At 34.9% G+C, this 17,143-nt stretch overlaps 1 protein-coding gene across 3 annotated transcripts; it reads right to left on the minus strand.

Annotated features, from left to right (window-relative positions):
* Positions 1–1,983: 1,983 nt before the first annotated feature.
* On the minus strand, positions 1,984–16,480 carry ppef2a (protein phosphatase with EF-hand domain 2a). 3 transcript variants are annotated; one of them, XM_046842166.1, is made up of 19 exons: positions 16,217–16,480; positions 15,268–15,324; positions 15,105–15,116; positions 14,926–14,934; positions 13,618–13,745; positions 13,316–13,370; positions 11,872–12,047; positions 11,640–11,754; positions 11,504–11,550; positions 10,913–11,079; positions 10,764–10,800; positions 10,149–10,298; positions 9,094–9,438; positions 7,947–8,132; positions 7,020–7,162; positions 6,453–6,559; positions 4,588–4,751; positions 3,940–4,027; positions 1,984–3,761 (listed from the first exon to the last, which is right to left on the minus strand). In XM_046842166.1, exons 2-19 carry the CDS (start codon positions 15,317–15,319, stop codon positions 3,535–3,537), a joined length of 2,208 nt encoding a protein of 735 aa, XP_046698122.1. In that variant the 5' UTR covers positions 15,320–15,324; positions 16,217–16,480; the 3' UTR covers positions 1,984–3,534. The 3 variants fall into 3 exon arrangements, with proteins under 3 accessions (XP_046698122.1, XP_046698121.1, XP_046698123.1); XM_046842165.1 differs by having other exon boundaries at positions 16,196–16,479; XM_046842167.1 differs by lacking the exons at positions 14,926–14,934; positions 15,105–15,116; positions 15,268–15,324 and having other exon boundaries at positions 16,196–16,479.
* Between the last annotated feature and the right edge of the window lie 663 nt (positions 16,481–17,143).

Raw genomic sequence — 17,143 nt, forward strand, 5'->3', positions numbered from 1 at the left:
TTAACATTTGTCTCAGTTAATTTGCTATAGTCTAAATAAAGACATATACTGTAGATGGCTTTATCTTTATCCTTAGATAGAAATTATTTTACTGTTTAAAGGTTTTATGTGCATTTGATTGTTTAAATATTTGTTGGCCAGCATTATTTGAATATATTTTACTATTAAAACACACTAAAATCACTAAGTATATTTCCATCAGAAAAATTAAGTGACAGTATGAGTAAAGCAGTGCTTGTGGGGTCCTTGAAATCTTCCAACATAAACAAAAGTAAATGTTGTAACCTGGGCCATGTGCCACAGCACATGTTAAGGGTCTCTGGCCTGTTTGTAGTATAAATGATGAAGGTCTTTACCGCACACTTACTATATAAGCATTCTGGCCAAAAATGAAAGGGTTTTCATATTGGCCAAAAAACGGTAAATTTCTTAATGTCATACAGAGGAATTAACCATTTTCTGTACCTTTAATGGTTAACAACAAAATGTACCATTACTGTAAACATGGTTTTCCAGTGTTTAACTGAAACTTTGTCCATATAAGGCATTAATTTACTCCCATAATACAGAATGTCTATAATACAGAATGTGAGGTACAAAAGATGTACTCTATGTTAATGAAACACCCATAATCCATTATGAATTAAAACTTTCAAGCATTAACATATAGGCATAAATTTATGCATTGAACATATATTCTAAGTTTCTGTAAAGATGCTTTGGAATAAGTCTGTTGTTAAAAAGTAAAATTGAATGTCAGTGATTAAATGCTTTCTTTTTACATTTTTGTATGTGACCTGTTTATCTCTGTGGTTCCTGTTTATTCGTTTTATTGTGAAACCCTGGCTACAAATAATCGTTAAAATCTACCCGAGCTTGCCCAGACATACTTCCGCCTACGTATAAATTCTTTAAGATATTTCAATAAAACCATGAAGAGAGAACATGCTGCACCTTGCCTATGAGGAACGATTTTACTGCAGTTTAATTACTGTAATAGTTTTGGAACAGACTCCAACTACTGATTATGTAGCAGCCAATTTGGTGAATACAAAAGGTTTTGTGTTCTTCAACTATTGCACATGCAATACAGCTCTTAATATCAGTGAATGTAAAATGTATTATGGATACAGCAATCTGCAAGCCAATTCTCAGAACTAGTCTAATTCTGAAATAATTCCTAAATAATCTAAACACAGGAAAAATTCGCTATTAGTAAAGATTTGCCGTCATTGTCATTTAGCTAATCACAATCTTAAGGTGACAGTAATGATACCGATAAGGCAGAGGATTGAAAAAAACCTGTGTCTGATGCAATCGTGTGCCTAGCCAAGCTGATAGTAGTCCGATAGTATTATACACAGGACTGGATCGAGTGCACAAGAGTTCAGTAGAAACAAAGTTTGGAGTCCCTGAGACATATGTGGTGAAACATTAATAAGATCAAAAAAAAAATATATATATATATATATATATATATATATATATATATATATATATATATATATATATATATATATATATATATATATATATATATATATATATATATATATATATATATATATAAATAAAAGAAATGCTGTTCCTTCTCCACCAGGTGTACACTGTTTGTACATTTGTACAAAACTTGCAGGATGTCTATCTTGTAGCTCTAAAAGTTAATGAACAGTACAGAAACGCTTTTATCATTTATTCTTCATATCTTTTTCATTTATATTCCATATCAGAATATGAAATTTGAAATGACTCAACACTTAAAAATCACACATAAATAAAACCAGACCAGGAAATAGGCTAATATATTAACAGTTTAATTTAGTTTAATTAATGACAACACCAAAAACTAACGACTAATAACAGCGACCAGATAGCACTAACTAAGATTGCAAGATACTTTAAAATCTTTTCATAATCCAAAGAAGGCTGTGAGCAGGAGGAATAAATCTCCATTTAAGGAGATTAAAAAGCCCTAGCCAAGAGTGTGAGAACTGCAATGAGGTCGATTTATTTTGTAAATAAACATAAATTATGATGATTACTATGTTTATATAATCACTTTACATTAATGTCCAATGTAGACAGGAGGGGAGATATTGCAGTCTAGCTAATAGTGTTAATTCAGTCTGCTACCACTGATATAAAGGAAAAATGTGCACGCTAGCTATCATAGTTTCTAAGAAAAAAGTCGTAAATATGCCGGGTGCATTTAGACCTTGGGCTGACCTTTAGACTCCCTGCACTAGGTGAAACATTAATTAGAACATATCTGGACAATCACTACTTGTTCTTTCAAGTGTACACCTTTTTTACATTCAGAATGAAACTTGCAGGACATGTGTCCTGAATGTTCACTCTAAAAGCACATGAAAGGTACAGCCGTGTTTCTTTCATTTGTTATAAGATCTTCATGCTACCGTGTAAAATACATACTACTTGTACTAAAGGTGGACCATTAACAAAACCACACCAAAGACAAGCAAAGGAACAATTCAGTATGGTCTACATGTACGTACTAAAGGGTGCAGTTTTTGTCATGCAGAAAGAGTCTAAACCTAATGACAACACTTTTATACAGTATATTTTAAACAATTTAATCCTCTATATTTGTTTTTGGGAGAAACCTAAGTAGGCATAGGGAGATTGTACACTAACCTGAGCTCAGGAACAAACTCAGGATCTAAAAGATGGTAACATTACCCACTGAATCATCCCAGTTTGTATTTAATTTACAAAAATAAATACTTGCCTATTAAATTGTATTGTTTTATCAAAACCTTATTTACTATCTATGAATGAGAAAGTGCACAAAAGCAAACACTTTCATCTTTGTTCCGAACAAATGTGTCACATGCAATTATAATAATAATGTTTGCATACAATATAAAAATCTTAATCTAATAATGGCTAAAAGTAGACATCTAACATGTTCTGAGTTGAATGAGCTGACATGCACTCGAAAGAAATAAAGATTTAAATATCCACAGTTTTACAAACATGGACAACAAAAGTTTTTTGAATTGAGTGTAAACTCAGTAGCAACAGCAAAATCATCAACTCACGATCTCAACCATCAAGTGATTATCCAATAAACGGTTTTTGCCACATCTCTGCTACTTCTCTTCACTGTGAATGAGCCAGGTCTGGACAAACTCTGGTTTAGCATCTAACCTTTCATTTTTTAGCTGTTCCTGACCACAAGACAATTCTTCTGTAAAATCGTAAAATTACAAATGCTATACATACATTTCAAAGCTTAGAACAAGATAGAAATTGTTTGAATATGCGTTTAGAAATTTCACATTATCAGTAGAGAAAAATTAATCAATATGCTTGCGCACATGTCTAACTTGGAAACCTGCACATACTCTCAATGGCAACAACCGACACCCAAAATTTCCTAAATTACAAGACCTTGTGCCCAAACAGCCTGATTTTTTCAAAGAATTTGAGAAAAGGGCACTTGCAATGCTGAAGATCCTGAAGGTTTTTGATCCTCATGATAAAAATTCATGGTTCAGCCAGGCCTTTTTATTATTTGGTCTGTTGCTTGTCCTGCGATAGGTCCTGATCTTCTGGTCTGCGTTTATTCTTGTCTACTAAGCGAAAAGATTCCATGAACTCATCAATGTCTATACAGCCGTCTTTGTTCAGGTCTATTCTGACCACCAAGTCATTGATGGCTTCGCTTGAAATCTCCATTTTCAGATAGACACTTAGCAGCTTCCATGTCTGACAGAAGTCTTGAAAAGAGATGAGGCCTGAAAAAACAAAAAAAACCCAAAAAGAAACAAGTGGATAAATGCGATTTACCTGGTACCTGGCATGCATTAAGGATATAAGCAAAGAATGATGACAAGTGGGGACTAGACTACTAGGGGCTGATTTGTGAGATATAGCGTGATCTTGGAGCCAAGAGACAAGAATGTGCTTTTGTACCTGAGTTGTCTGTGTCCACTATTCGGAAGATAGTTTCCAGAGTGGTGCGGTGCCTGTAAAGAGTTTCCAGCAGCTTCTGCTCAATGTACTGCACACAAATACGCAGGCCATTTGGTGGATAGTAAACATGGCACAAATCCTTTGACATCATGTGTTTATGTACACAAACAATCCATCGCATTAGCTGCAGAAAGATCATTCTTAGACAGTTCAGGTCTAGCTGTAAATGCAGTAGAACAGCTGGCAGTCTTCAAATAATTTTTCAACCTTCTCTTTTGATCATTTGACATTTGTCTTTTACTTCTTCTTTAGAAAATAGGCAATCACAAAGGCTTATGTGGTGCACAAACTGCAAAAACAGCAGAGGTACTGATTTTCCCTGTGTTCCAAATTAGAATGATCAATATCTTGTCCTTTTCCCAAACATACCTATTCATTTTTTTGTTTCAAAGTACTGAGATGAAATATTAATATATCCAGAAATACAAAAATATTTCTGGATTTCTGGGTTTTAAAAATGGCAGGCCTGTGAATGAGTTTTAAATTAAACCAGGCTGTTAGAGTAGGGACATTACTGCACTGTACTGTGAAAGGAAAAATCAGGACATTTTCTGTTTTATCATATTTTCATACTCAGCCCTATTTTACCTCACAGCTCGGTTCCTTCATAGCAAGGTTACTGAACCAGTTGTGGTAATCCAGCATGTCGTCAGTGGTGTTGGTGAGGAGCTGAGAGCGCAGCATTCTCAATGGCAATTCCAGGTGTAGCACCTGCCCCACAGCACTGCTCCAATCATTCAGAGAGATGAAACCTGCAAGTGGACCAAGACGAAATCATTTTCTGAAAGTCTAATCAGGTGTTTAATATGAGTGTAATAGATGTATTAGCATGTAATACCACTGCATGTGTGGATCTGATTTTGATTAGACTCTTTTGTAATCCACCGTTTATAGTGTTTGGCACTGTTTTATATCCTCTTATGAAACTTGGCAAGGCAAACGGCACAGATGAGTATTTAACAGAAGCGAATTAACTTCCACTCAAAGAAAATACATTTCCTTTTTTTTTCCCAGTCTTATTTCACTGAATGTAATATAGGTCTATTTTATTCAGGAGATAATGGGCAAGAGAATTTACAGTTTTACAAAAACTTGACAGAGATTTCATTTCATTCATTATATGACCATCAGAGAACTCAAAGAATCTAGATTCTGAATAAGAAGTTCAGATATCAACTTTACTATTTAAACGCAATGTAAATATACAAGAATATGACAAGTTTCCTTGGCAACGGAACCTACAACGTGGATGCAAACATTTTTAATGAACACCAAACCTTATAAATAAACCTTTTTGATGCATGAACTCCTGTAAAGAAGCCATGGCACACAGAAGACCAAAAAAAACAACAACTTAGTGTTCAAAATCTAAAGACTCAAATAAACAAATTAATTTTACTCAAAATGACTTTTCATTCTATTTAAAAATCAGTGAAAAGATTTCGAAGATGTCCAGGATCATTTAGAAGACTTCTAGTTTTAAAAGCAGACGTTCACCCTAAACAATCTATTACATAATAATCTTTATAAACAACGTGATCTTCAGTGAGAGCAAGAGTTTTTTAGATATAGTTCAGACATGTTGGTCTAGTTTCACTTTTGTCTTCCTACATTACCCACAATGCTTTTGATAGTCAGTTTATCTGTAGTTCAAATATCTTGATGAAGTAGATCTTTAATCCTCAAGTATGTCTCTCACCTACTCATGTGTACATGCTGTACATACATTAATGCCAGTGGTGAGATTTCAGGACTAGCAAGGCCTTCTTTGCTGATCTAAACACTATCAAAATCACTGACTTATGTTTTAATATATTTTTTTCATCCTAATAGTTTATTCTCTTCAGCTCATTGCTTTTATCTCAAGGTCAACAATGTGTGAGTTTACATTAAAGTTTCTATTGAATCATATTTCATCCTTTACATCACATGTTGCCAGGGTCAAAGAAATCTGCCTTCAGGCCTGCAGAATAAGCAGTGTGAGCACCTGGTAGCTTAAAGTGAAGCTGAAAATTAAGCTTTTGCTTTAACCAATCAGATTTCACCACTGAAGGCCTAGGTATGAAATGCATTGCCTGCCCCTGGTTCATGCAAATATTGAAAGAAACATTGTGCTTGTTAACTTGTAGATCACTGACAAGCCAAGCCAAGTGTCTGGTTTTATTCGGTGCAACTGCTTTTTCAACATAAAATTAAAAGACAGAGTGGGCATTTGTGCATTTGTCTATTATATAATTTGGTCCATCGTGATGTTATCAATATTGTGTCCGAAATAAGAAACAAAATCACATGCTAGTATGCGCATTATAAACAGCTAGGTGGACTTTTTCTTAAGGTGCTTATTGATCACTACACTTAAGTGACTTCACTGGTCGTGAATCTTGTCTTGTACAAAAAAGTGGATAAAATGTTTCATGCCTTTTGAGTGTGTTGGTTTGTAAGATGTACCACACCTGTGTTTTTCTTATCATATTCTTGAAAGGCATTGATGAGATCCGACTTGTGTGCAAACAGTTGCTCTCTCAGGACTTTAATTGCAGAGTGCTCTGTCCGTCTGATACTAAACAGGAAAGGAATAGAAGGTAATTGCAAATATTGACATGATGCCAAGGAGACAGAATGGCCTTCACTATAAAACTCATTCCCTAGTGCAATTAGCAAAGTATTCACCAATGAGCACTTTAAAAGGCACACACCATAGTTACACATCTCCATATGAACATTTGAGTTTTACAGCACAGCTTTAAAGGAAAAGACAATCACGGTTGATTATCGCCACCTAGCGTGCACATGTTGTAAAGCTAAACAAATTGGAGAATTACTGTAAAATGCAATATCAGTCACATTTGTTCCATGTGTATTTATGTGAATGTGCACTTTGACTTTTTTCTACTACCGTTTTCTACACTCTAAATACGTGTGGTGAATTTTAAAGAATTAAAATAAATCAGCAAAAACAACACGTATTTGTGTTACATTATTTCTTTACTGATGTAAAATGTAAATTTAGCTATAATTACCTTTGTCCAAAGCTCATCTCTCGGGTCTTACTGTTCGTCTGGTACTGGATAAAATAAGGCACTAGATCTGGACCTAACCTGACCAGTGCTCCTCTGTTACTGCCCACTTCATAGTAGTTAGAGGCTGAAAAAATTGTCAGGACCTGCAGACACAAACATGTTAACAATTATACTTTACTATTTATTATACTTAAGATCAAAAAGTAACCTGCAATATGCAGTGCTGATTTTTCCGCAGTCTGGATGTAGATGTAGATCCCTAATCAGCAAGCCAAAGGTTTAAGTGGCAAGAAAAATGTCACGTTGGTAACACGAGTAAGAAACTTTAAGAATCTGTGTGCTGAAAGGATGTTTATTAGGTTGATCATAGACTTTATGATAAACAGCAGTAGGAACAAGCCTAAATTATACAGGTGAGATTATACACGGAAGAGAGAATGAGACTTGGCCATAAAATGTTTAGTGAAATGCAAATCTTTATGGTAACCACATGGGACAACAAAATTCTGTAAATACGTACTAAAATATACCCTACTACTGACTCACAGTTATTCTAGAATACAAATGTTGGTAAAACAAAAGAAGCTCCATAGTAGAATAGAAGAAAAACAATGAAAGTATATAAATATTCATTAATAATTAATTAATAGAGCACCCAATCAATGAATTAAAAATTAATTATTAAAGTAATTAATTGATTGCTTGATTGATTGATTGATCAATTCATTCATTCGTTCATTTATTTATTAAAGCTAACACATGCTATAAGACATGTACAGCTTGTCCACTGCAGCTTTTTTTGAACTGCTACCTGCTCAACACTACAGAGTGCCTCTCACACTCACGATTGGCTAGTTTTACATTGCTTTTTTACACGAGTCAATATTTAAAAATTTTTCTTTGATTCGTTTTCATCTAAACTCTCACCTTGCGGTTGTGGCAGAACTCATATCCATCTTGCTTGCACTCATGTGAGCGGATGATGAGCTGCAGGTTGTGTTTGTGTAAAAAGTCATCAGTCACATTGGGGCCCCAGTAACAGCCTCCACCACGAACTTCATTTGGAATGCAGCCATTTTCAGTCATGGGGTCACTCCATAACAAGTCCAGGATCTGATAATAATACACAGAAAAACAGAACTTACTAAACTAAAATTTTATTTGGTTTTAAAGAGAAAACAATGAAATTCAACCCTTGGATGTTACTTATAGCCTACATGAACAAACCAAGTATATATGCAATGTGAAGTGGTGGTGAACAGTAACAAAGTAAATGTAACTCATTACTGTACTTAAGCAGAACATTTTGAGAGTACGGTAATATGTGATGGAAGAAACTTGTGACACCAAACACACATGGCCTTTTTGTGTAGTTTTTTTTAAAGGTTTTGGGCTCATGAAATTTTTTTCAAGATATTAATCAGTGTAGTAAACAGTGTAGTAAACTGTCGTAAAAGTGTGGTGTTCTTAGTACCGAAGAGGTTAAGAAATGTTTTCCTATTGAGATTCTCAACAAAATCTAGTTTCAGAAACCTGACAAAAGCCATTTGATAAAAATGCCAATAATTGACCAAAATACTGATTTGATGTATTTTTTCTGTTATAAAAAAACATTTTATAGCCAAATGTGCTGTATGTGGACAAGTGACCTTCACATGCATATGTGCTTCTTTACCAAACCTTTGCTATAGAAGCTTGAAAAACAGAACTGTCTATAATGTTTTTTATGTTATATGCATTACAAATTCAAGTCCAAAGGTCCAAATCTGTCCCACAAACACAAAGCAAAGTCTGTGAAGATATGGTAATGGTAGGACTCGAATGACCCCACTCCACTCAACATATTAGTGATAAACTGAAATGTCGACTGAGTGTCAGGCCTGCTTATTGCACATTACTGCTCAACTTCTTGTACTTTTGTGGCTGAATCACAGAAAAAATGATTTTCAGATTCGCAGGGGTTAATATAGAAACAATCGTGGGACAACTCATAATAATGACCATAGTTTGAGAATTTTCACTAGTCTGGTGTCCAGATATTTCTGTTAAAAAAAAAACAAAAAAACAAATTGACCTGTTTCCACTCAGTGTTGATGTTGTCAGGGGTTTCGCTGGATTCTGGAGCTGATTTAAATGGCATGGATGTGGTAGAGTGCCTACAGGACAGGCTGCTGCCAGGCTGGGCTAAGCTGGTCTGCCTCTGTTGAAGCTTGTGCTTTTCCTCCATGCTCCGGTCCACTGTAGCTGAGAAATCCTGCAGAGAACGGCACTGGAAATTTTGCCGGGAAGGTAATGACCTGAAATTGGTGAGCGAGGCCTGTCTTCTGTTCAAAATACTGCGCTCTTCCATCTCTGAGACCAGTGAATGCCGGATATGCACATTGCTCTTCTGCTTTGGAGGCCTCAGAGCAGATACATACTGGAGAAAAGGAAGAGAAAACCATCCAGATAAGGCATTAAATCATCTTTTCCAAAATTAAACATTATTATAGTATATGTAAAGCATGCAAACATTATATACTGAACAAAATTATAAACGCAACAATTTTGTTTTTCCACCTCACAGGTGTGGCATATCAAGATGCTGATTAGACAACATGATTATTGCACAGGTGTGCTTTAGGCTGGCCACAATAAAAAGCCACTCTAAAATGTGCAGCACAACACAGCACAATGCCACAGATGTCCCAAGTTTTGAGGAAGCGTGCAATTGGCATGCTGACTGCAGAAATGTCCATCAGAGATGTTGCCCTTGAATTGAATGTTCAATTTCTCTACCATAAGCCATCTCCAAAGGTGTTTCAGAGAATTTGGCAGTACATCCAACCGGCCTCACAACCGCAGACCACGTGTAACCACACCAGCCCAGGACCTCCACATCCAGCATCTTTACTCAGATTGTCTGAGACCAGCCAACCGGACAGCTGCTACAACAATCAGTTTGCATAACCAAAGAATTTCTGCTCAAACTGTCAATAAGCGTCTCAGGAAAGCTCATTTGCATGCTCATCATCCACATTTTGGACCCAGTTTCTTATTTCAATTTACAGCAAAGGTCTTTTCTAAGGGTTAGTTTGCCTCATGTACTAATGCACTCATCTGTTTGTGCTTAGTGTTCCTTGGACTCACTCTGTGTCTGTCCAGTCGGGCCACCAGTGCCAGGTCCGTGCTGTCTGAGATCCCTCCATGGACAATCAAGACCTTCTGATCGATCACTGTTGCTAGGGGCAGCCAGCTGAATATCTTCTGCAGCAGCTTTAGAATCCGTTTACCATGTGCCTGGTACACATGAAGAATAGTCTTTACAGTAAAAATACTGTTTTATAACAAATTCCCAGGACAAGATAAGGTAAAAACTATATAGTGAAAATCACTTATGTGTAAATAACTAATTTAAAGATATAAAGTAATAATAATCACCATTAGTGCAGTTTGTTTTATTATTATTAATTATTATTATTTATAACTTCTTATAAATAATAGACATGGTATCATATGAATAATTGATTGATCAAGATTGATTAATTGATTCTGGTTTACTTGTAGTCATGTATATAAAAGTGTTGTAAGTGTATACTGTATTTGTACCAGGACAAATCTTCATTCTGCTTTTTGCATTGACGCAAAATAGAGAGTATGTATAATATATATTGCCTTCAGATCTCCCTCAAGGCTCTAACACAGCAAGTTAAACAGTCTACAAGAAAAGTTCAAGTGTTAGGGATTTCCATTGAAAAGACTTACCTTGTATTTGCCCAAAACCTCCTTGGTGAACCCATACCTTTAATAAAAAGTCTAATTTAATATGTTGCACCTCCACTTTATAAGAAAAGTAATGTTTAAGCCATGATTTTATACACTATAAGTTTAGACCATGATTTTATATAATATACCTCAGGTTGATTATGTGATCTTCATGATTTCCTCGATTAAGGTAAACCTCTCCAGGATAGACCAACAAGAAGGCAAATAAAATGAGCACAATCTCAACTGAGTTTTTGCCTCGGTCCACAAAGTCACCATTGAAAATGTAAGGCTTTTCCCGAGATGGCATCCCATTCTACATATTATGAAACAATAAATTATTGTAATAAATCATATTGCCTTTTAAACTATACATGATCTACACAATGCATTAACAAATAATGATTCCTTTTCTGCACATTTAGAGAAATAAAATAGAAGAAAAACGTTTGATCAAAGTAAAAAAACAAACAAAGATCATAGGTAATTATTATTATTATTATTATTATTATTATTATTATTATTATTATTGTGTTGTTACTTTGTTTTGAAATGTATATATAAATGTATAAATGTTTTTTTTATATGTATACAGTTTCTTTATTTATACAGTTTCATTGAGCACAGTGTTGAACTGAGCAACAATAAATGTATTTGTGAAACTAAATGAAGCTAAAGATAAATACTTAATCTAACAGTTTTTGGGCTAAAATGTTTCTTTCCTTGAACACTGTACTTACTTTGTAAAATATAAGAAGTAAGTCCTCTAACTGTCCATGTAAGTCCCCTGAGTAAAATATGTATTGAAAAGATTTAGGGATATAAGAAAACATGATATTTAAAGATTATACATGAAAATCACGCAAGCCGTCTCACCACATATTGTAATTTCTTTGCTATGGCAGGTGGAGATTCGGTTGATATTTGGCAGAGATCTTAGCACTTTCCAGGTTTCAAGAAGAACTTGTAGAACATAACGAGAATGGAGCTGCTACTTTACAAAAACAAATAGATATATATTAGATTGTACTCAGTATAGTTTTTCAGTACATGAATTAAAAGCTGAAATAAAAGTTTCACATCCAGTGTTAAAGTGTTCTTTACATACTTGCTTGTTTTTAAAAGCCTCAATGAGATCAGCAACTTGATTTGCATCAAGTGGAAATTTTAGCCTTGGGCCTGAATAGATTTCTGGAACGTCGATATTGGTGTAACTGAAGTATCTCTCCCACTCTGCATCCCGACATATTTCATTTTCTCTGAAGATGTGGGAGATCAACTTTCCTAAATCATGGAACATATGTTACTGATCCATAAACAAAGAAATGGCAAAGGCATTAACAATTAATGGAAAATATGATTTAGTCATAAGCTATTAACTTAAAAAGTTTTATTTGGATTGTTAACAGTTGTAACTCTTTAAAGGAATATATTTTTTTAGATAGAGAGAAAACCTTGATTTACATTCATATTAATATTAGTCATTTTGTGTACTGACAGTTTCTTTATTTTGGCCACCAGGTGTCGCCATCGTGTTACTATATTCCTTCTACTCGATCGCTTACTGTTTACCTTCTGCATCACTTTTTTTTCCTTATTGACTTTTTCTTTTAGGAAGTCTTTGTTATATATATATATATATATATATATATATATATATATATATATATATATATATATACACACAGTACAGACCAAAAGTTTGGACACACCCTCTCAGTTTTCTTTATTTTCATGACTATGAAAATTGTAGATTCACACTGAAGGCATCAAAACTATGAATTAACACATGTGGAATTACATTTGGAATTATATACATAACAAAAAAGTGTAAAACAACTGAAAAATGTCATATTCTAGGTTCTTCAAAGTAGCCACCTTTTGCTTTGATTACTGCTTTGCACACTCTTGGCATTCTCTTGATGAGCTTCAAGAGGTAGTCACCTGAAATGGTCTTCCAACAGTCTTGAAGGAGTTCCCCGAGAGATGCTTGGAACTTGTTGGCCCTTTTGCCTTCACTCTGCGGTCCAGCTCACCCCTAAACCATCTCGATTGGGTTCAGGTCCGGTGACTGTGGAGGCCAGGTCATCTGGCGCAGCACCCCATCACTCTCCTTCTTGGTCAAATAGCCCTTGATGCCTTCAGTGTGACTCTACAATTTTCATAGTCATGAAAATAAAGAAAACTCTTTGAATGAGAAGGTGTGTCCAAACTTTTCGTCTGTACTGTGTATATATAACAAAGACTATCGAGTAGAAGGAATATAGTAACACAATGGTGACATATATATATATATATATATATATATATATATATATATATATATATATATATATATATATATATATATATATATATATATCTAAAACCATGTAGATACACATTCACACCTAGGGGTAGTTTAGCATAGCCAACAAGGGGAGGGTTTTGGAAATGGGAAGAAATCACAGAATTTGGGAGACCCACAGATACACAAATTCTAGAGCCATGACATGGCAGTGCTCCCCACTATTGCAAACACAGACACACAAGAGTCACAGAATTGACCTTACGTTCATTGCTAGAGGGTGTGAAGTTGCCCATGAGGTAATCAAGAAAATTATACAGCTAGGTAAAAATGAAAAAGCACGATTGAGAAAGTAGAAATGAGCAAACACTACAATTGCTTTTTTTAATCTTGAACTATATAATATACAACTAATCCTCTTGAGGGTTGTTTTCCTGGTTAAGCAGACTGCTCTGTTTGTAAAAGAAGCAGAAGCATACTGTAGTAGTGTTGTAATATACAACTATAACCAACTACATTAATTGTTTGGTTGATGTGGTGCATCATCTCTAATGCATGCATTTTTACTTTGATTTGGTCCTGTAGCCCAGTGTATTCTATAGACTGAAAGATGTTCCAGGTGTATCTGCGCCTCATCTTCATGCGGGTCACATACTGACGATACCAGCGCTGGATCAGAACTGCAGCTCTAATTGCTTTACAGTAGTAGAGCAAAGAAGATTAAACAAACACAAGAACTACATACTGCATAAAGTACATTTAGAATTCATCATTGGTTATGACATTCACAAGGAAATGTCTTAGTGCTGAATGTGTAAATCTGCTGAGCTGTAAAAAGGCTGAAAGTAGTTAAAGGTTAAGGCTGTAAGTATCATGCTCAGCAACTGTAAGTAATATGGGTTTAGTGGAACTACTGTAGGGCTTTGCAGCTTTGTTCTGGCAGGATGCAACCTTCTGTAAAACCTAGTTTCATCTCTACTGACCTCTTGCTTTATTCGGGTGTTGCTAAAGTGAATCTCTTTATTTCTGTAGACTGACTTATACTCACAGCACATTACATGCTTGATAGCTTGACAGACATGGTTAATACAATAGCCCCACACTACAATAGGCCATATCCTAACACACACACACACACACACACACACACACACACACACACACACACACACACACACACACACACACATATATATATATATATATATATATATATATATATATATATATATAAATAACATTAGATATTTGGCTAATTCATTTTCATCAAGTGGCAAAAGATCAACAAATTGTTGATCTTTTGCCACTTGATGAAAATGAAATATGATGAAAATATCATCAATAAACACAGCAGAAAAACTCAAGTTCAGTTTCAGTAGGAACAGTGTTGTTGAACTCCTTATTTTGCCAGTTCATTAAAGTCTGGAGTAAGTTTTGTTGTGGCAATTCTCAGGAGAGATCCGAGGTGTTTGTCAGAAACTGTCGCAGTTTTTAAAGAGTATCAGATTAAGCTCTCTTAAACCCTATTCGGACGGGATTAAAATCACAAAGTACCTCTGTAAAACAGAAATTTCTCTAACGACCCCCTGTAAAACTAGTCCCGTCCGAATAGGGCTTTAAGAGAAGAAGAGAGTATTGCACGCGAACAACGTCAATGGAGCTGAAGTGCGACATCTTTAGGGGAAACGTGGGCATTACAGGGGAAAGGTAAATTGAACAATGTTTACCCGTACCTATTTTAATAGAATTTGGTCACGTTCGGCGGGCCGGATTAATAAACCCAATGGGCCGTAGTTTGCCCATGTCTGTTATAAACAGTAAATATTGAGGAAGCAGTGGGTATATAGTACAAAAAGAAACATTTTGGAGACTTACTCATGGCAGCTTCATGTGTGAGCATAATGAAGTAGAAGATAATCAAGCTATATCAGTAGCTGAGACACATATTAACATATAAACACATATACAAAAGAATAAAAAAGATTTCCCTATTAAACTGTGCTGCAAACTGTAGTATATGGATTATATCATATTGTCAGGACCAGATGTATTACCTGAGATTGTAACTGAGATGGCATGTGGGGGAAAAAAATCGAAGCAAATCTATTATCATGGAAAATATCCGACTGTTATACATAATACTAAATGTACAAATATACAAATGTGTAGAAATGTAGTTTACTTTTTTTCACTTTTACAAAAAAACACTAAAATTACCTTTGTCATGTGTTTTATGGAATTCACTTCCTTTAGAGACCCCACAGCCCATTGTGTCTAATCAGGAGGAGGTCAAGTAAGTAGAAACATAATGTGTTTAAATGTCTGAAAATACACTACAAAGATCAAATATTTGATATTTGAAGAGTGTATGCGTTCTCGGTGGAGTAAAATATCATGCTGTTAGCTGCAGTAAACAGATTCAGGTGACGCTTTAAGCTCCTTACAGCATCGCACATCACTCAACACACGAGGGAAAACAAATTAGATGCAGTGTACACATTTGAAATCAGTGAACCTTTACCACTCTCACCAGAACACGTTAGAAAACTCCCTGGGTGCATTGGTGTAGCAACGTGACTCAGGCAATCTTTTCATACGTCATATCATATACAGTATCAGAGTGCAAACCACAATGTCTGAATATTTTAACCCTCCCAAGGGCTATGTGTACTTTAAATTATACATGATTTGTGATGATTTTAGATGCATTTTCAAAATCTAATATAACAATAAGTTTCAGAGCTTAAACTTTTGCAAATAGACACAAATGCTTCAGAAGACTAGTTATATTATTTGTATTTAGAAATAGAGAATTAGTTTTTCCAGTTCATCATTGTGTCTTGTAAGCTAGCTTCTAACCACAGTATAATAGGTTACAGATTGCTTAACAGAAAACCAGGTTGAAATAAAGTTTTTATCACAATTAAAGAATTTTGTGTTTAGTAAAACCACACTAAACACAATATTCTTTAATTGTGATAAAAACGTTATTTCAACCTGGTTTTCTGTTAAGCAATCTGTAACCTATTATACTGTGGTTAGAAGCTACAGACTATGAAGGTTAAAAGACAGAGACATCAAAGACAGATTTTCACAAATTGTGTATTTTACACAAATATTTAAATCATCTATTAGAATAACTTACCTGGTGGTTGTGTTTTCTTACCAAGAAAAAACCCCAAAGTCTTTATGATTCTTTCCTATCCATGCAATGCAAAACAGTTTGTCCTTTTCATTATTTCCATGAGATGCATAACACAAAATATACAACACAAACTGAGTAAAGGCATGCAAACAAGAAGGTTGTTTGTCTATGGCACCCCATTTTTCAGTCAATGACCAATGATTTTCTAAAGATCTTGTTCAGGCAAACCCTACTACAACACTACTACAGTATGCTTCTGCTTCTTTTACAAACAGAGCAGTCTGCTTAACCAGGAAAACAACCCTCAAGAGGATTAGGCTAATAGCTTGATGAGACTACACTGAGCTTTTTTTTTAGAACTGAGCATTCTGTTAAAGGGCAGCCTTTGGCACTTTAATAGTCTTATGCCACTATCTAGATCAGGGGTGCACACACTTTTTCAGCATGCGAGCTACTTATAAAATGACCAACTCAAAATGATCTACCTACTATAAAAATGCATGAATAAATATATATATTTTTAAATGTCATCAAATCTACCCACAGTACCTTTGCATTCGACGGTAGATCGCGATTGTGCACCCCTGATCTAGATGAACAGAATGCTGCACTGTGAATATATTGTCTGCTGCAGGGCAAATACTTCTTACCTGAATGAATCTTAAAGTATGCTTTTTCCTGTTCATGAAACAGTGTTTAAAAATAGAAAAAAAAAAAAATTGGGGTTCATGCTATTAAGCGAGCAATAGTCAGTTCAATTATTTGAAAGATCAATTAGTGTCAGGCATAAATATAGTAAATGTAACAGTACATGAAATATAGAAATTACCATAGATTTGTTGTCAGTCAAAGTATTGGTGTGTTTTATCTAATTGTCGAGTAACTGTGGGACCTTCAACCATGCTGGAAACACTGAGCTTGCGATGGAAACATGCACTGGTTAGAATG

Source organism: Silurus meridionalis, chromosome 27 (genome assembly GCF_014805685.1).
Source record: "Silurus meridionalis isolate SWU-2019-XX chromosome 27, ASM1480568v1, whole genome shotgun sequence".
NCBI lineage: Eukaryota > Metazoa > Chordata > Actinopteri > Siluriformes > Siluridae > Silurus > Silurus meridionalis.

Bases quoted from the DNA above. Each gene is read 5' to 3' on its own strand.
- ppef2a (XM_046842166.1), bottom strand. From the start codon at position 15,319: ATGGGCTGTGGGGTCTCTAAAGGAAGTGAATTCCATAAAACACATGAC. The intron at 10,299-10,763 runs GTAAGTCTTTTC...CATGTGTACCAG, and splicing joins AGGTTTTGGGCAAATACAAG to GCACATGGTAAACGGATTCT. The intron at 6,560-7,019 runs GTAATTATAGCT...TTTCCTGTTTAG, and splicing joins GAGATGAGCTTTGGACAAAG to TATCAGACGGACAGAGCACT.